This window comes from Mus caroli, chromosome 17, assembly GCF_900094665.2.
Source record: "Mus caroli chromosome 17, CAROLI_EIJ_v1.1, whole genome shotgun sequence".
Classification (NCBI taxonomy): Eukaryota; Metazoa; Chordata; class Mammalia; order Rodentia; family Muridae; genus Mus; species Mus caroli.
This window is the reverse complement of record NC_034586.1, coordinates 31,587,910-31,603,241: the sequence shown is the minus strand read 5'-3', so window position 1 is coordinate 31,603,241 and position 15,332 is coordinate 31,587,910. Positions and strand designations below refer to the sequence as shown.

Sequence of the window (15,332 nt, the reverse complement as noted above, 5' to 3'; positions counted from 1 at the left end):
AAAAAAAAAAAAAAAAAAAAAAAAGGCTAGATGGGGGCTGGAGAGATGACTCAGTGGTTAAGAGCACTGGCTGCTCTCCTAGAGGTCCTGAGTTCAAATCCCAGCAACCACATGGTGACTCACAACCATCTGTAATAGGATCTGATGCCCTCTTCTGGTGTGTCTGAAGACAGTGACAGTGTACTCACATATATAAAATAAATAATTCTTTAAAAAAAAAAAGGCTAGAGAAAAGAAAGTTGTTGGCTTAGGGGCTCTCTTATCCACCCACCCACCAATGTATGTCTGTTGGTCTGTGTGTAGGTATGAGTGAATACTTGTGGAGTAGATGAGACAGGTGGTCGAGCACAGCCAGAATGTATGTGTATATGAATGTATATGTGTCTGTGTGTGTTGTCTATGTAAATGAATTTCTTTCTTTCCTTTTCTTTTCTCTCTGGTTCACAAAGAGTTAATGAGCCAGGTGTAGAGGGCACAGAAAGGAGCACAAGCATTAAATCCTTCACCTAATCCCTCCCCGCTATACAGCAAGAGTTAACTACCAGAACCCAGAGACTTTAGCCTTCGAATAGCAAAGAGTTTAAGAAAGGTAAACATTACCAAAAGTAAGCTGCTTTTGCCCCAGCAATTATAACCTTTGCCATCACAATTGCCAACACCTCCATCGCTGCCTTCTAGACCTGGAAACCCTATAGATGCTGGGAAGGTCACTGGCGTGTGTGTGTGTGTGTGTGTGTGTGTGTGTGTGTGTGTACACATACATACGTATACTCCAAAATTACACAATATTACATGCACACACTATGCACACACTCCAAATTTTCATTATCGACTCATCTCCTTTTTTTTTTAAAGATTTATTTAATATATATAAGTACACTGTAGCTGTCTTCAGACACTCTAGAAGAGGGAATCAGATCTTGTTACAGATGGTTGTGAGCCACCACGAGGTTGCTGGGATTTGAACTTGGGTCCTCCGGAAGAGCAGTCGGTGTTCTTAACCACTGAGCCATCTCTCCAGCCCTTTTTTTTTGTTTTGTTTTGTTTTTTGTTTTTGTTTTTCGTTTTTGTTTGTTTGTTTTTTTTTTCCCAAGACAGGGTTTCTCTGTGTAGTCCTGGCTGTCCTAGAACTCACTCTGTAGACCAGGCTGGCCTGGAACTCAGAAATCTGCCTGTCTCTGCCTCCCAAGTGCTGGGATTAAAGGCGTGCGCCACCACGCCCGGCTTCCACTCATCTTCTGATGGACAAGAAAGTTGGCTCCAATTCTTTGCTCTAGTAAATGAAGCAGCAATAACCACAGGGTGCAGATATTTCTATGGTAGCGTGTGGAGTTGTCTCAGTTATGCTCAGGAGTAAAATATAGCTGGGTTATGTAGTAGTGTATTTCCAATTGTTGAGGAATGGTTTCTACAATGGCTGTATTAACTTGCAGCACGCCATCGTGCCTTTGCAGGTCATGATAGGGCCTTGGATGTTTTGGGAAGGGAGTTCTAGACAGTTGTGAGCCACCATGTAAGTGCTGGGAACTGAACCTGGGTCCTCTGGAAGAGCAACAAGTGCTCTTACCCACTGAGTCGTCTCTCTAGCCTGAAGCAGTGTGTTTTGAAATGGCTGAACGTCCTGCATGTTTCCAGGGATGTGCAGGATTCTGAAGTCAATCCAGACGGATCATTCTTTTCCTTCGCTGTTCTAGGAAAGTCCAACATGGGTGACTCTCCCAAGACAGCAGTCTCCAGAATCAGAGAGCTCCTGAGCATCGAACAGAACAGAGATGACTACCTGGGTGAGGCTCCGCCCTATCCAAGCCCTATCAGTAGGGGATAGGAACAGGATCCTCTGTCACAGGATTCAATGTGACCTAGCTCTGGCCCTGAACCATGAGGGTTTCCCCAGAGTTCTGCGTGATTGTATCTGAGTATCCCCTGGAAGAGCTGGCTACCAAACTGCGCATGCTCCCTACTCTGGCTCCATCTCCAGAGAGGCTGCGGCTGTGGGCCACTCCTTCCTCTGTGAGAAACAGTCAACAGTGTGCCTGCTTCACAGGCAGGTAGGGGATGAAGCTAAGGAAAATGTGAGCTGATGCAGAGAGCGACCTCCACTTCATCAGCATCTCACATTTCAGGAAACTGCAGGGAGAACCTGCCTGGGTTCCTGGTAGGGACTGTCCCTCTGCTGTCCCTTCAGCAGTAGGCACTTCGGTGAAGTGTTGGTGAGTGAAGCTGCTGAAGAAACAAATAATTCTTCAGGGCTAAGGCGACCGAAAACTGTGCTGACCTATGGCCAGACAACAATTAAAGATTTTTTTCTTGGTTTGTTTCTGAGACAAGGTCTTTCTATGTAGAGGCCTGGTGGCTGAAGGGGGTCCTGGGCTTGTAGCCACAAAACCCCAATCTTCACCTCTGTGGTCACACCAATTTTTGTTTGGTTTCTACAGTGTCTAGCTAGCTATGTTGTGGTCACGCCAATTTTGTTTGGTTTCTACAGTGTCTAGCTAGCTATGTTTAGGTTCAAATAGCCTATGTATTTATTGCAATGCTGGGGACTGCATGTAGTTTTTGTTTGTTTGTTTGTTTTTTGCCTACCAGGCAAGTACTTGCCATTGAGTTATAACCCCAGGCCTTTGTTTACTTTTATTATAGACATTTATTTATTTTGTGTGTGTGTGTGTGATTGTGAGTGCCTTTTGGAAGCTAGAGGAGGACATCACCTCCCCTGGAACTGGAGTTACAGTCAGTGGGTGCTGGAGCCTGAACTCTGGTCCTCTGGAAGAGCAGCAAGCACTGACCACTGAACATTCTTTTCAGCCCTCTTTTGTTTTCTTTTGGGGATGGGCCCAGGTTGGCCTCCAACTCATGAGGTAGCCTAGGCTGATGTTCCTAACTCCACCTCCTGAGGCAAAAGACCCTGGGGGCAAATGCCTTTAACTTCAGCACTTGGGAGGCAGAGGCACGAGGATCTCTGTGAGTTCGAGGCCAGCCTGATCTACAAAGTAAGTTCCAAGACAGCCAGAGCTACACAGAGACACTGTCTCCAAAAAAAAAAAAAAAAAAGACCCTAATTCTAATTCAGGTCACATCCACAATAGAAATAGAACTTGAACACATCCTTCTGGGGACACACAATTCTACCCACTGCAGGCAAACACAAAAGAGAAACAAGGCAGCCTGTTAGCATTTAAGTGGTGACATGATGTGAAGCCAAGTGGGGGATGGCATGGGAGGATCTGGGGCATTGCAGCCTGGGGGAGAGCACCCCAGCCAGAGGTGCAGCTGGAGCAGAGGCCTGAGGAAGGAATGTACATGCTGGTTTGAGGAGCTTCTAAGAGGCTGGTAGGTGGGGGGCTGAGTGGCAGTAGGAGAGGAAGCGAGCCGGAGTGAAGGAGATGGAGCCCATCTAACTCAGGCCTTTGTCAGCTTGGTGAGTTCAAGTACCCACTTCATGTCTCAGGTGGCCTCTCAGTCACAGGCTCTAGTGATTTCCCTCCTTCCCACCAGACATCTATGCTATTGGGGTGGGCAAGCTGGATGTGGACTGGAAAGAACTGAATGAGCTGGGGTCCAAGAAGGATGGCGAGAGGCATGCCTTCATCTTGCAGGATGCAAAGGCCGTGCAACAGATCTTTGAGCACATGTTGGGTGAGTAAGCTTTGTTCCCCGCTGCAGAAGAGAGCATAGTGGGGACTCGGATGGGGTCTCACAGTGGCAGCCTGGACCAGTGGCCCTCACCCACTTCCCTCCCCATCTTCCTTTGCCCATAGATGTCTCTAAGCTCACAGATACCATCTGTGGGGTGGGGAACATGTCCGCCAATGCCTCTGACCAGGAGAGGACACCTTGGCAAGTCACCTTTAAGGTATCAGAAAGGAGGGACAGGGCTTAGACATCAGAGGTAAAAACAGCCAGGCACAGCAAACCTGGATTGTTGTCTCTTCCCTGCAGCCCAAGAGCAAGGAAACTTGCCAGGGGTCGCTCATTTCTGATCAGTGGGTGCTGACAGCAGCTCACTGCTTCCATGACATTCAGATGGAGGACCACCACCTGTGGAGGGTCAACGTAGGTAAGTCAGGGGCTGCGGTAGATCCCTCTCTGCAAGGCCAGAGTCACCACTGTCTCTCCTCAGCCTTTGGTCTAGTCTAATTCACCTTTGTTTCCAGGCGATCCCACCTCTCAGCATGGCAAAGAATTTCTTGTGGCGGACGTGATAATTGCCCCAGGGTTTAATGTCCATGCAAAGCGGAAGCAGGGCATCTCAGAGTTCTATGCTGATGACATTGCCTTGCTGAAGCTATCTCGGAAAGTGAAGATGTCCACCCATGCCAGGTGCCTCAACCCAGATGGGAGAGTACCCTATAGAGGATGGTGCTCTGGAAAGCACCAGAGGGGATATTGAGGATGGGCCTGTTTGACACTTGGCTTTCTCCCCAGACCCATCTGCCTTCCTTGCACTGTGGGAGCCAACATGGCTCTGCGGAGATCCCCAGGTAGTACCTGTAAAGACCATGGTGAGTGCTGGAGGCTTGAGGTTCTTGGTGGGTTGCAGCCAGAGCTTGCAGGGATCAGGTTCTTGCAGAGTGCCCCCTCAAGCTGAGTAAAGAAACCTGTACCAACACCCACTTCTCCCCAATGGCAGAGACAGAACTTCTGTCCCAGCAGAAAGTTCCTGCACATTTTGTAGCTTTGAATGGGAACAGACTGAACATCAACCTCAGGACAGGACCTGAGGTGAGAGCTTAGTAAGGGATGCTGGGACACCCTGGAGGCAGCTCCCAGAATGTCCAGCCCTGCCTGGAGTCTCCATTCTTGGACCTTACAGGTCTGCCTAATGTCTCCTGGCATGTCCTCATTCTTCTCTCCTATGCCCCACACTGCAGTGGACAAGGTGTATCCAGGCTGTCTCCCAAAACAAAAACATCTTCCCCAGCTTGACAAACGTTAGCGAGGTGGTGACAGACCAGTTCCTATGCAGTGGGATGGAGGAGGAAGATGACAATCCTTGCAAAGGTTAGTCTGATCCTGGACTTCCAGGGAGAAGGCTACGGTGTCCCTGTAACCGGTTAGCAAGCACTCCGAATGCTAGCTAGTGTACTGTTCTGGACAACACTGTCTTTTCTTTCCCTGAAGGAGAATCTGGGGGAGCCGTTTTCCTTGAACGGAGATACAGGTTTTTCCAGGTGAGAAGCAGGACCTGGAGGGGCCTCCCTGCCAGGGCACAAGTTCTTCTTGCTGGGGGCAGGTGGGAGGCCTTTGAGAGGAAACAGAGAGGTCGAGGCTTGGAGTGGGGCCACCACTATCTCCACCCTGTTGTCTCTTCCCTCCAGGTGGGCCTGGTGAGTTGGGGTCTTTTTGACCCTTGTCATGGTTCCTCCAACAAAAACTTGCGCAAGAAACCTCCACATGGTGTTCTGCCGAGGGACTTCCACATCAGTCTTTTCCGCCTGCAGCCCTGGCTGAGGCAGCACCTGGGTGGTGTCCTGGACTTTCTGCCACTTTAACATGGTCACTGACTCCTTTATTAGTCTGAACTTCCTGTCTAATACCTCTGAGCGTTCTCACTCCTGGATACATAAATCTTGGGCCCCAGGAGCCCAGAGACAGTGGCAAAAGCTAGGGAATCCCCAGGGTTGTGCCAGGACCTCTGTGCCACCTGCAAAGCAAGTCTCTAGCGTGGATGACCCATGCTCCTTTTACTTTCACACGGAATTTCCCAGTTGTGTAATTAATAAAAATCAATGATTTCCACATCCTATCTGTCTTATGTCTTGGGGGTGGGGAGGCCAGGAAGATTCCAGGAAGGTCAGAGTCCCTGCTGCACAAACAGTGGTTGGACTCTGCTCCATCACACAGTCCATAGAAAGACTGATCTTTTAAATTGGGGGTAGTGGAGGTGGTGGTCTGTGCTTGTTAGGAGGGGTCTGGGGGGCTAAGAGGGAGCTTTGAAAGGGAAGTTCTGGCCCTTGGTCAGTCAAGGGTGGGGCTCACATAGTTTCTGTTTCCTCAGTTGGCAGTTCAGCTGGGGCTCTCCTTCATGAATGTTCCGGGAAGCAGTGGCTGCGTGCGCAGGGTAGGCTGGCCAGGCTGCAGTTGCCAGAGCAGATTGCATAAAAGGTTAGGGGACAGTGGGGAAGGGGTGTAGCCAGATCCAGCATTTGAGTTTCAGTTTGGACAGGAGGTCAAATAGGCACCCAGAGTGACCTGGAGAGGGCTTTGGGCCACTGGACTCTCTGGTGCTTTCCATGACAATGGAGAGCCCCCAGCTCTGCCTCGTCCTCTTGGTCTTAGGCTTCTCTTCTGGAGGTAAGCAAAGGATATTCCATCCTCTTTTTGTCCCCAGCATCTGTCTTTGGCCTTCTGGGGCCAGACTTCACTAGACTTTCTCCTCAGGTGTGAGCGCAACTCCAGTGCTTGAGGCCCAGCCCCAAGCCTCCTGCTCTCTGGAGGGAGTAAAGATCAAAGGCGGCTCCTTTCAACTTCTCCAAGGCGGTCAGGCCCTGGAGTACCTATGTCCCTCTGGCTTCTACCCATACCCTGTGCAGACTCGAACCTGCAGATCCACAGGCTCCTGGAGCGACCTGCAGACCCGAGACCAAAAGATTGTCCAGAAGGCGGAATGCAGAGGTTGGAGATTTGGGGATGTGGGCAGTGGGCGGCTGGGCAGAGTGGGGTGGAGGCTGTTCAGTGCTGGGTAAGATGAGAGCTGTGAGACTGGCAGTCTGACCTGTGGGCTGGTTGAGCACGGGCACACCTCTGCAGGTGTGTGATGGGAGGCTTTCCTCGGGCAGTGAAAACAATACTCAGAAAACCAGAAAGGGGGTCTAGAAATGTCGATCAGTTGGTAGAGTGCTTGCCTACCATGCACAACGCAGTACTGCATGAAGCAGGTGTGGTGCGTGCCTGCAGCCCTAACACTCAGGACACAGGGACAGGAGGGGAAGAAGCTCAATGACCTTCAGCTTCATAGTTTGAAGCCAGCCTGGGCTACATGAGACCTTGCCTCAGAGCAAACAAAATAATCCCATAACACAATAGGCAGGGACAATAGGGTTGAGGGGACTAGGCAGGTACTGTTTCTCAGTCACAGGATTTCTAAGACCAGGAAGGACCTAGAAACAGTGCTCAGTGACTTTTACCTGTCTTTCCTAAAGCAATACGCTGCCCACGACCGCAGGACTTTGAAAATGGGGAATTCTGGCCCCGGTCCCCCTTCTACAACCTGAGTGACCAGATTTCTTTTCAATGCTATGATGGTTACGTTCTCCGGGGCTCTGCTAATCGCACCTGCCAAGAGAATGGCCGGTGGGATGGGCAGACAGCCATTTGTGATGATGGAGGTGAGAACCTGGTCACCCCTGACTTTACCCTCTGCTGGAGGGCTTCACCCTGGGAATGCATGGGCCCTCAAATTGTCTTATATCTCTGCAGCTGGATACTGTCCCAATCCCGGTATTCCTATTGGGACAAGGAAGGTGGGTAGCCAATACCGCCTTGAAGACATTGTTACTTACCACTGCAGCCGGGGACTTGTCCTGCGTGGCTCCCAGAAGCGAAAGTGTCAAGAAGGTGGCTCATGGAGTGGGACAGAGCCTTCCTGCCAAGGTGATCCTTGACCTGCTCCCTGGGTCTGCTCTTGCCCTGTTGGCTCCACACTAAGAGTTTCTCATTCTGAAATCCTATCACCCTGTCAGTGTGTCCTCAGTACTCCATCATCTGACCTACTCTCTGACCATCCCTAGATTCCTTCATGTATGACAGCCCTCAAGAAGTGGCCGAAGCATTCCTATCCTCCCTGACAGAGACCATCGAAGGAGCAGATGCTGAGGATGGGCACAGCCCAGGTTAGAATACAAGGAGGGAGACTGAGCAGGAAGCCCAGGGAAGGATGGGTGGTCTGTCAGGTACTGTACATATCAGAAGCTGAGTCTCTGCTGGCACCTAGGGGAACAGCAGAAGAGGAAGATTGTCCTAGACCCCTCGGGCTCCATGAATATCTACCTGGTGCTAGATGGATCCGACAGCATCGGAAGCAGCAACTTCACAGGGGCCAAGCGGTGTCTCACCAACTTGATTGAGAAGGTAGATCAGAGTTTCCCTCCCTTTGAAATTAGGGGACCTTATCTGGACCTCACTGCCCTTACAAGACTGGTTTCCTGTGTCCCCAGATCCTTTGGGTCCAGGTCCTGTTGTCCTCCAGCCTCTTCCCTGTCTCAACAGGAGTGTTAACTACCCACCACACTGTTTTTTTTTTTTTTGTTTTGTTTTGTTTTTTGTTTTTTAAAAACACAATGGCCTCTTGCTCATGCACAGGTGGCGAGTTACGGGGTGAGGCCACGATATGGTCTCCTGACATATGCTACAGTCCCCAAAGTGTTGGTCAGAGTGTCTGATGAGAGGAGTAGCGATGCCGACTGGGTCACAGAGAAGCTCAACCAAATCAGTTATGAAGGTCAGAGATCAGGGAAGGGAAAGCTGGGAGGTGCACCTTGGGGCTGTGGTAGACAGAAGCTTAGGGTTTTTCTGGAGAAAGCAGACAAGACTACTATTGGTTAAAGGTTGAAGAAAAGTGTCCTTGGGCAATGGAGAATGCTGGGAGAGTCAAGGGAAAGTGTGTGATAACAAAAGTTAAACACTGTCTGGACTTGGTGGCACAAGCCTTTAATCCCAACATCCAAAAAGCAGGTGAATCTCTGAGTTCAAGGCCAGCATGGTCTATATAGTAAAAGTTGAAGAATGTTGGGATCTCAGTTGTCACAGACTTCTGAGGTGCAAATGTGGCTTGGAAGATAAGGTTGGTGACCTGTTCTTTGTCTACAGACCACAAGCTGAAGTCAGGGACCAACACCAAGAGGGCTCTTCAGGCTGTGTATAGCATGATGAGCTGGGCAGGGGATGCCCCGCCTGAAGGCTGGAATAGAACCCGCCATGTCATCATCATTATGACTGATGGTGAGGCCTTTCTCCTACCCCACCATCCTCCCATCTCCTGAGCATGTGTTTGTGTCTCCAGTGTATCTTCTCTGTCCCACTTTCATGATCCTCATGTTTCCCACAGGCTTGCACAACATGGGTGGAAACCCTGTCACTGTCATTCAGGACATCCGAGCCTTGCTGGACATTGGCAGGGATCCCAAAAATCCCAGGGAGGATTATTTGGGTGAGTGGTCCATTTGGGATCCTGCACTCTGAAACCCTCACCCCTCAGGGCCTGGACTCTCACCCTCTCCTTCTCTCCTTCAGATGTGTATGTGTTTGGGGTCGGGCCTCTGGTGGACCCCGTGAACATCAATGCCTTAGCTTCCAAAAAGGACAATGAGCATCATGTGTTTAAAGTCAAGGATATGGAAGACCTGGAGAATGTTTTTTACCAAATGATTGGTAGGAAGACTCAAGGGCGTACAAGGGGAAGCTGCAGACTGAGGTTGCCAACGTCTCCCACCCCAAAGCCATCAAAACCTGGAAGGCTCGCTCTCTGGCCCCGTCATGCCTCCCCCATGTCTATTCTTACTTCCTGATTTCTCACACTCACAGAACTCTAATAGCTTATTTTACAGATGTAGAAACTGAGGCTGAGCACAGCAAGTCAGCACCAAGACTGTGGCTAAAGATGCTCAGTCCTCAGATCTCCTGGTCAATCTTTTCTTACTACACCATGGGGCTCCTCATCTAATACACAGAACCCTCTCCCTGCTTGCTCCCCTTTCCCCTTCTGGGCCTCTGCTGCCAACAGACACACAGGGACCAAACAAAGTTGGCTACAATGACCTGAGCCTTCAGTATTCTTTCCCTGACAGATGAAACCAAATCTCTGAGTCTCTGTGGCATGGTGTGGGAGCATCAAAAAGGCAACGATTATCACAAGCAACCATGGCAAGCCAAGATCTCAGTCACTGTAAGCATTCATGCAGTGGGGACTTGTGGGAGGGAAGGGAAGGAAGGGCAGAGGGAAAAGGAGGGGAAATGTCTACACTAGCTGTAATCCTGGCTGTTCAGGAAGCCGAGGTAGGGTAGAGATTCATGGCCTGCTTGGGCTACAGTGAGTTCAAGGTCAATACAATAACTTATCAAACTGCCTGAACAAGGGGAAGGATGCTGGGCATGGAGCACATACATGCTGGTGCCCTGGCATTTGGAAGTGAGAGCAGGGTTGCCTTGTGTCTGAGGTCTGGGCTAGTACAGAGCAGCCTCCAGCAGTACACACACACCAAGGTTAATCTGCATTGGCTTCCTAGCGCCCTCTGAAAGGACATGAGACCTGTATGGGGGCCGTGGTGTCTGAGTACTTCGTGCTGACAGCAGCGCACTGCTTCATGGTGGATGATCAGAAACATTCCATCAAGGTCAGCGTGGGTAAGGATGCAGTCAAGACTCTGACCTCCAGGCCCATCTATCTTCAGGAAGCACTGAAGGACATGTTATGACCTGTAGCCCACCTCTTCTCAGCACAGCCCCCCGACCCCCTTAACCCTGACTAGTTAAGGATGGGGAAACAGAACCCCAAAGATGAGATGGGGCCAGAGGCAGGAGGCTGCTTCCATAAACATGGTGCCCATTCTTCTCTTCTCAGGGGGTCAGAGGCGGGACCTGGAGATTGAAGAGGTCCTGTTCCACCCCAAATACAGTATTAATGGGAAAAAGGCAGAAGGGATCCCTGAGTTCTATGACTATGATGTGGCCCTAGTCAAGCTCAAGAACAAGCTCAAGTATAGCCAGACTCTCAGGTGAGTGAGGATGGGGCTCAGAGATGCTATGGAAGGTGGGCTGGAGGCACAGGGCAGAGCAGGTTGTCTGTGGCTCCTTACTGTACCTGTCTCCATAGGCCCATCTGTCTCCCCTGCACAGAGGGAACCACACGAGCCTTGCGGCTTCCTCAGACAGCCACCTGCAAGCAGCACAGTAAGGCACAGTCTGGGATAAGACAAGGATGAGATTTGCAAGACAAAGTGGTCGAAAGAGGGAGTTGAAAGTGTTAAACTGCTCAGTTCAAAGCCTGGCTCCTACGGGCCCAAGGGACATCTGTTGGGTGAGAAGTAAGGGTTCAGCTGGCATGACCCCATTGCTTTTCCAGAGGAACAGTTGCTCCCTGCGAAGGACGTCAAAGCTCTGTTTGTATCTGAGAAAGGGAAGAGCCTGACACGGAAGGAGGTGTACATCAAGAATGGGGACAAGGTGAGAAGAGGATTCTGGAGAGGGTCACATAGGTCTCATTCCTCCCTTAGCTAGCTTTGTTTTCACCTTTGTTGCCTACAGAAAGCCAGTTGTGAGAGAGATGCTACAAAGGCCCAAGGCTATGAGAAGGTCAAAGATGCCTCTGAGGTGGTCACTCCACGGTTCCTCTGCACAGGAGGGGTGGATCCCTATGCTGACCCCAATACATGCAAAGGTGAGGTGGCTCTCTGGCTATGCTGCAAGTCCACAGGCCCAGCATCTTTCCCTTACAGCTTCTCTCTTCTACAGGAGATTCCGGGGGCCCTCTCATTGTTCACAAGAGAAGTCGCTTCATTCAAGTGAGTGGTCCCCTCTCTAGTCCCTTGGGGAGATGCCCAGGAGTCACAAAAAGAAAGCCTGCTGTACATGGCTGGAAAAGGGGGCAGAACAGGGCCCACCTAACCTGACAGCTATGTTCTTAACTGGTCAGTGAATGCCAAGTGCCTGGCTTATGTGCACCACGGAAGACAGGGGGAGCTCCCAGTGCACTTCTTTAGGCCAGCTTGGAAGCTTTCTGGGATTATTAGTGTGTCCAGTGACCCATGGCACACCCTTATCTACACAGGTTGGTGTGATCAGCTGGGGAGTAGTAGATGTCTGCAGAGACCAGAGGCGGCAACAGCTGGTACCCTCTTATGCCCGGGACTTCCACATCAACCTCTTCCAGGTGCTGCCCTGGCTAAAGGACAAGCTCAAAGATGAGGATTTGGGTTTTCTATAAAGAGCATCCTGCAGGGAGAGGGTGGGGACAGATTAAAGCAGTTACAATAACAAGTGTGTTCCACATCTTTTTGGGGTAAGGGCGTGCACTGGTTAACATCAACACTGACAGCCGCTTTTGAAGGCTTAACTCCAATCCCAAGTGCTGAAAGACTAGAGGCTGACGGAGGTGAAAAGCTTCTACCCCAGGATTTTACTGAGACCAGCTTGGGGGCATATGAGGCACAAGGAATCCAGCTTCATGTCCTAGAAGCCATCCACAAGGTTTCCTATAGATCGTCACTGTACACAATCTGGGTCCTCTTGTCTCGATGGCAACCCTTAGGGCTGTTCTGGACAGCTAAGGAGGGAGGAAAGTGACAGTTAAGGTCTGAAGCACCAGTGGCGTTAGACCTGGGGTCCAGAGCCCTGGCCCTGGTCCACCAGGGCTTACTCTGCCCTCTGGTGGCGATAACCTCACTGTGGCTTAGAAAATCCAGAATGTTAGCAGTTAGAAATGTGACTATGGTAACATCACAAATACATGGAAATTAAAAGATCAGAATGTTTCTGTACCTTGCTGGTACACTGGTCAATTCTGGTTCCTTCCTAGTGTGTGCAGGGACTTTGCTTACTCCTTCCTCAGAAAAATTTGTTTCGGGTAGAACGGGCTGTCCACACTGAGAGACCCCATGAGGACCTCTCGGAACTCAAGTGTTCAGCTCATCCCGCCCAAGGATTCTCTGTGGGGCTAAGAGACAGGCCTCCTCTTTGGTCTTATACTCACTCTTCTCAGAGCCTCAGCCCACAGCCCAGAGCTTCTGGGGTTGCTCTTAGCTTGGACTCTTCTTCAAGCCAGGCCTGCTGGAGGTATGCTCGGCACAGACAGCAGAGCCCAGCTTCCTAATGCTCTTGATTCTCTAAACCAGTCTCAGGTCACTTTTCAATCTCCAAAATCCCCACCTCTGACGGTTCCAGATACACAGAACACTGATCTATGTCTCCATGCCTGGTCTTCTACTTGAGGTCCAGACCCACAATACCGAGTTCAGGTAGCACTCCAGCTCAGAGGCGACAACTGGGCTTCTAATTCCTGTCTGTGACAGTCACTGTTGGAGGACCCTGTTCTGTTTTTCCAAATGGTTTTTCTTTTCTTTCATTTTTTTTTTTTTTTGGTTTTCTGAGTCAGGGTTCTCTGTATAGCCTTGGCTGTCCTGGAACTCACTCTGTAGACCAAGCTGGCCTTGAACTCAGAAATCCACCTTCCCCTGCCTCTCAAGTGCTGGGATTAAAGGTGTGCGCCACCACTGCCCTGCCCAAATGGCTTTTCAAGACAAGATTTCTCTGTGTAGCCCTGGCTGTTCTGAACTCTGCTCTGTAGACCAGGCTGGCCTTGAACTCAGGGGATCTACCTGGCTCCACCTCCCACGTGTTGTGGCTGAAGTGCTGCTCTCCTTCCCTCACCTGACAGATGCCCTGGCAATTCTTCATCCACTACCTATGTGAAGATCCTGACCTTGGGCACTTTAGGGAACTCAAGGAAGTGCTATGCTGCAGAGAGGGGAAGGGAGGAGCCTCATCCTTACCAAGGGAGCCCCAGACAGATTTGCCAGTAGCAGCGTCCAGCATGGGCTGTTTTCGGGCTATGTTGACTTTAAGCTGCACAGATTCCACCTGGGTCCCATTGAGCTGTGGGACAAGAGGGGAGGGGACAGAGGACGGGCATTACACGGAGCCAGGTGCTGCTGCCCTGGGAGGAGACCAACCAGGAATGTGAGGATGAAGGTTTTCTCAGTCAGGAGAAAAGTTTCCTCTAGAAGCAGATATTGAAAAGAAGAAGCAGGAGGATGACAGGAGGGATGGGAGGAACGGTCTGAGAAGTCCCAACCTCAGCAACGGCCTGATCTGCAGACTCCATCTTCTCGTAGGTGACGAAGGCACAGCTGGGTGAGAGAGAAAGCAGAGTCAGGAGAGTCAGTGTCCCCACGTTTTTGAGACCAGGCAGCTCCCTCCCCAGGATGTTGCTCATCCTTACTTTCTGGGTGGGTCCATGGAGAGGTCGATGATATTTCCAAATGGAGAGAAGGCCCCTCTGAGGAGGGTGGGCGTCATGTCCTCTCCATACACATACAGTGTGTTTCCCTTTCGAGGGGCCCTCCGTTCGGGGAATGAGTCTGACCCTGTGGGTTAGGAACCACAGTCATTACTGGGTCCACCTCACCTTCTACTTAGCAGGACCCACCTAAACCCTGGCTAAGATCACTCACTGCGGAAAGGGCCCTCTCGGTCTCGTTCCCGATCTCGGTCCCGATCTCTGTCTCGATCCCGCTCTTTGTCTCTGTCTCGATCCCGGTCTCTGTCTTTGTCTTTATCCCGGTCTCTGTCACGATCTCGATCTCTGTCTCTCTCTTTGTCCCGGTCCCTATCTCGGCTCCGGTCATGACTTCGGTCCCTGCTGCGGCTTCGGGGAGGGGAGGCTGAGGAGCGGGCACTACCATGCTCTTCATAGCTCCAGTCAAAGCCTCGAGGTGGGCCATCACCAGCCCCGGGGGCCTCTGCTTCTTCTCCATCTTGTCCCAGTTCCCGAAGCCGATCACTAGAAGACACAAAGCTGGGAGAGGCAGACAGTAAGGACCAAAGGGGGCTCGACCTTCTTCCAAACCTCGTGGAGTCAACACTGCCTCTGCAGCTGGCTCCTCCCACTCTAGCCCTGAACTTTCCAGTCACTCTGGCCTCTGACCCCACACCAAACGGTGCTCTCTCTGACCTTTCATACAGAGATTTCCTCTGGGGACGTCTGGATGGCTAAGGGGAAAGAAAAGACAGAGAACAATTCAAATGATTCCCTGGTGCCGGAGTTGGTCCACAGTGTGTGGGTCTCTTCTTGTCTCCAATCCCGGCCCCACAGAAACCATTACCTCCTGTAGGTCCTCATCAGCAGACATGCTCCTCTGGAACGGCTGGAAAGTGGGGACAGGCCCCTTCTCTGGGTCCTGGAAAGGGGTAGATACCCATGTTAGCGTGGACCAGGAGAGCTCTTCTGTCTCTCTTCTCTGCTTCTCTTTTGCTCCTGTCACTCTTATGATGATGTGCTGGACCGGTTGACTGGTTTTTCAAGATAGTGCTTCTCTGTGTGGCCCTGGCTATCCTGAACTAGCACAGTAGAACCAGGCTATCCTTCATGTTAGAGCTCTCGGCCTGTCTGCTCCAAGTGCTGGGATTAAAGGTGTGTGCCACTATATCAGGTGATGTGAGTAACTGGTTTGATTTACTCAAACCTCCCTTCAATCCAAGAAGCACAAATATGGAAAAGAGACGTGGGCATCACCCAGGCTTTTTTTTTTTTTTTTTTTTTCGAGACAGGGTTTTTCTGTATAGCCCTGGCTGTCCTGGAACTCACTCTGTAGACCAGGCTGGCCTCAAACTCAGAAATC

At 50.8% G+C, this 15,332-nt stretch overlaps 3 protein-coding genes across 6 annotated transcripts in view; 2 read left to right on the top strand and 1 right to left on the bottom strand.

Moving 5' to 3' along the window:
• The window catches only part of C2 (complement C2), a 19,396-nt gene extending 13,655 nt beyond the window's left edge, over positions 1–5,741 (top strand). Inside the window, exons 9-18 of the mRNA XM_021185945.2 lie at positions 1,695–1,784; positions 3,496–3,636; positions 3,759–3,853; positions 3,940–4,057; positions 4,155–4,320; positions 4,426–4,502; positions 4,631–4,722; positions 4,872–5,001; positions 5,122–5,171; positions 5,319–5,741. Of these exons, the coding sequence (XP_021041604.1) occupies positions 1,695–1,784; positions 3,496–3,636; positions 3,759–3,853; positions 3,940–4,057; positions 4,155–4,320; positions 4,426–4,502; positions 4,631–4,722; positions 4,872–5,001; positions 5,122–5,171; positions 5,319–5,492 (1,133 nt within the window). The 3' untranslated portion in view covers positions 5,493–5,741. The remainder of the gene's footprint in view (positions 1–1,694; positions 1,785–3,495; positions 3,637–3,758; positions 3,854–3,939; positions 4,058–4,154; positions 4,321–4,425; positions 4,503–4,630; positions 4,723–4,871; positions 5,002–5,121; positions 5,172–5,318) is intronic.
• An 89-nt stretch (positions 5,742–5,830) lies between these two features.
• Cfb (complement factor B) lies at positions 5,831–11,973 on the top strand. Of its 2 annotated transcripts, XM_021185946.1 has the most exons (18): positions 5,831–6,294; positions 6,382–6,615; positions 7,143–7,328; positions 7,420–7,593; positions 7,731–7,832; positions 7,934–8,070; positions 8,302–8,440; positions 8,809–8,940; positions 9,047–9,148; positions 9,232–9,369; positions 9,786–9,883; positions 10,224–10,341; positions 10,559–10,712; positions 10,811–10,887; positions 11,060–11,160; positions 11,242–11,374; positions 11,449–11,498; positions 11,765–11,973. In XM_021185946.1, the coding sequence occupies exons 1-18, from the start codon at positions 6,234–6,236 to the stop codon at positions 11,918–11,920; spliced, it is 2,292 nt and encodes a 763-aa protein (XP_021041605.1). In that variant the 5' UTR covers positions 5,831–6,233; the 3' UTR covers positions 11,921–11,973. The 2 variants fall into 2 exon arrangements, with proteins under 2 accessions (XP_021041605.1, XP_021041606.1); XM_021185947.2 differs by lacking the exon at positions 11,765–11,973 and having other exon boundaries at positions 5,952–6,294; positions 11,246–11,374; positions 11,449–11,502.
• A 1-nt stretch (position 11,974) lies between these two features.
• Positions 11,975–15,332, bottom strand: part of Nelfe (negative elongation factor complex member E) — a 6,214-nt gene continuing 2,856 nt past the window's right edge. For all 3 annotated transcript variants that reach the window (XM_021185951.1, XM_021185950.1, XM_021185949.1), the window contains exons 5-11: positions 14,817–14,891; positions 14,666–14,703; positions 14,166–14,509; positions 13,934–14,078; positions 13,787–13,841; positions 13,485–13,587; positions 11,975–12,259 (exon numbers count right to left, since the gene is read on the bottom strand). In XM_021185951.1, coding sequence (XP_021041610.1) covers positions 12,189–12,259; positions 13,485–13,587; positions 13,787–13,841; positions 13,934–14,078; positions 14,166–14,509; positions 14,666–14,703; positions 14,817–14,891 — 831 coding nt within the window. In that variant the 3' untranslated portion in view covers positions 11,975–12,188. The remainder of the gene's footprint in view (positions 12,260–13,484; positions 13,588–13,786; positions 13,842–13,933; positions 14,079–14,165; positions 14,510–14,665; positions 14,704–14,816; positions 14,892–15,332) is intronic.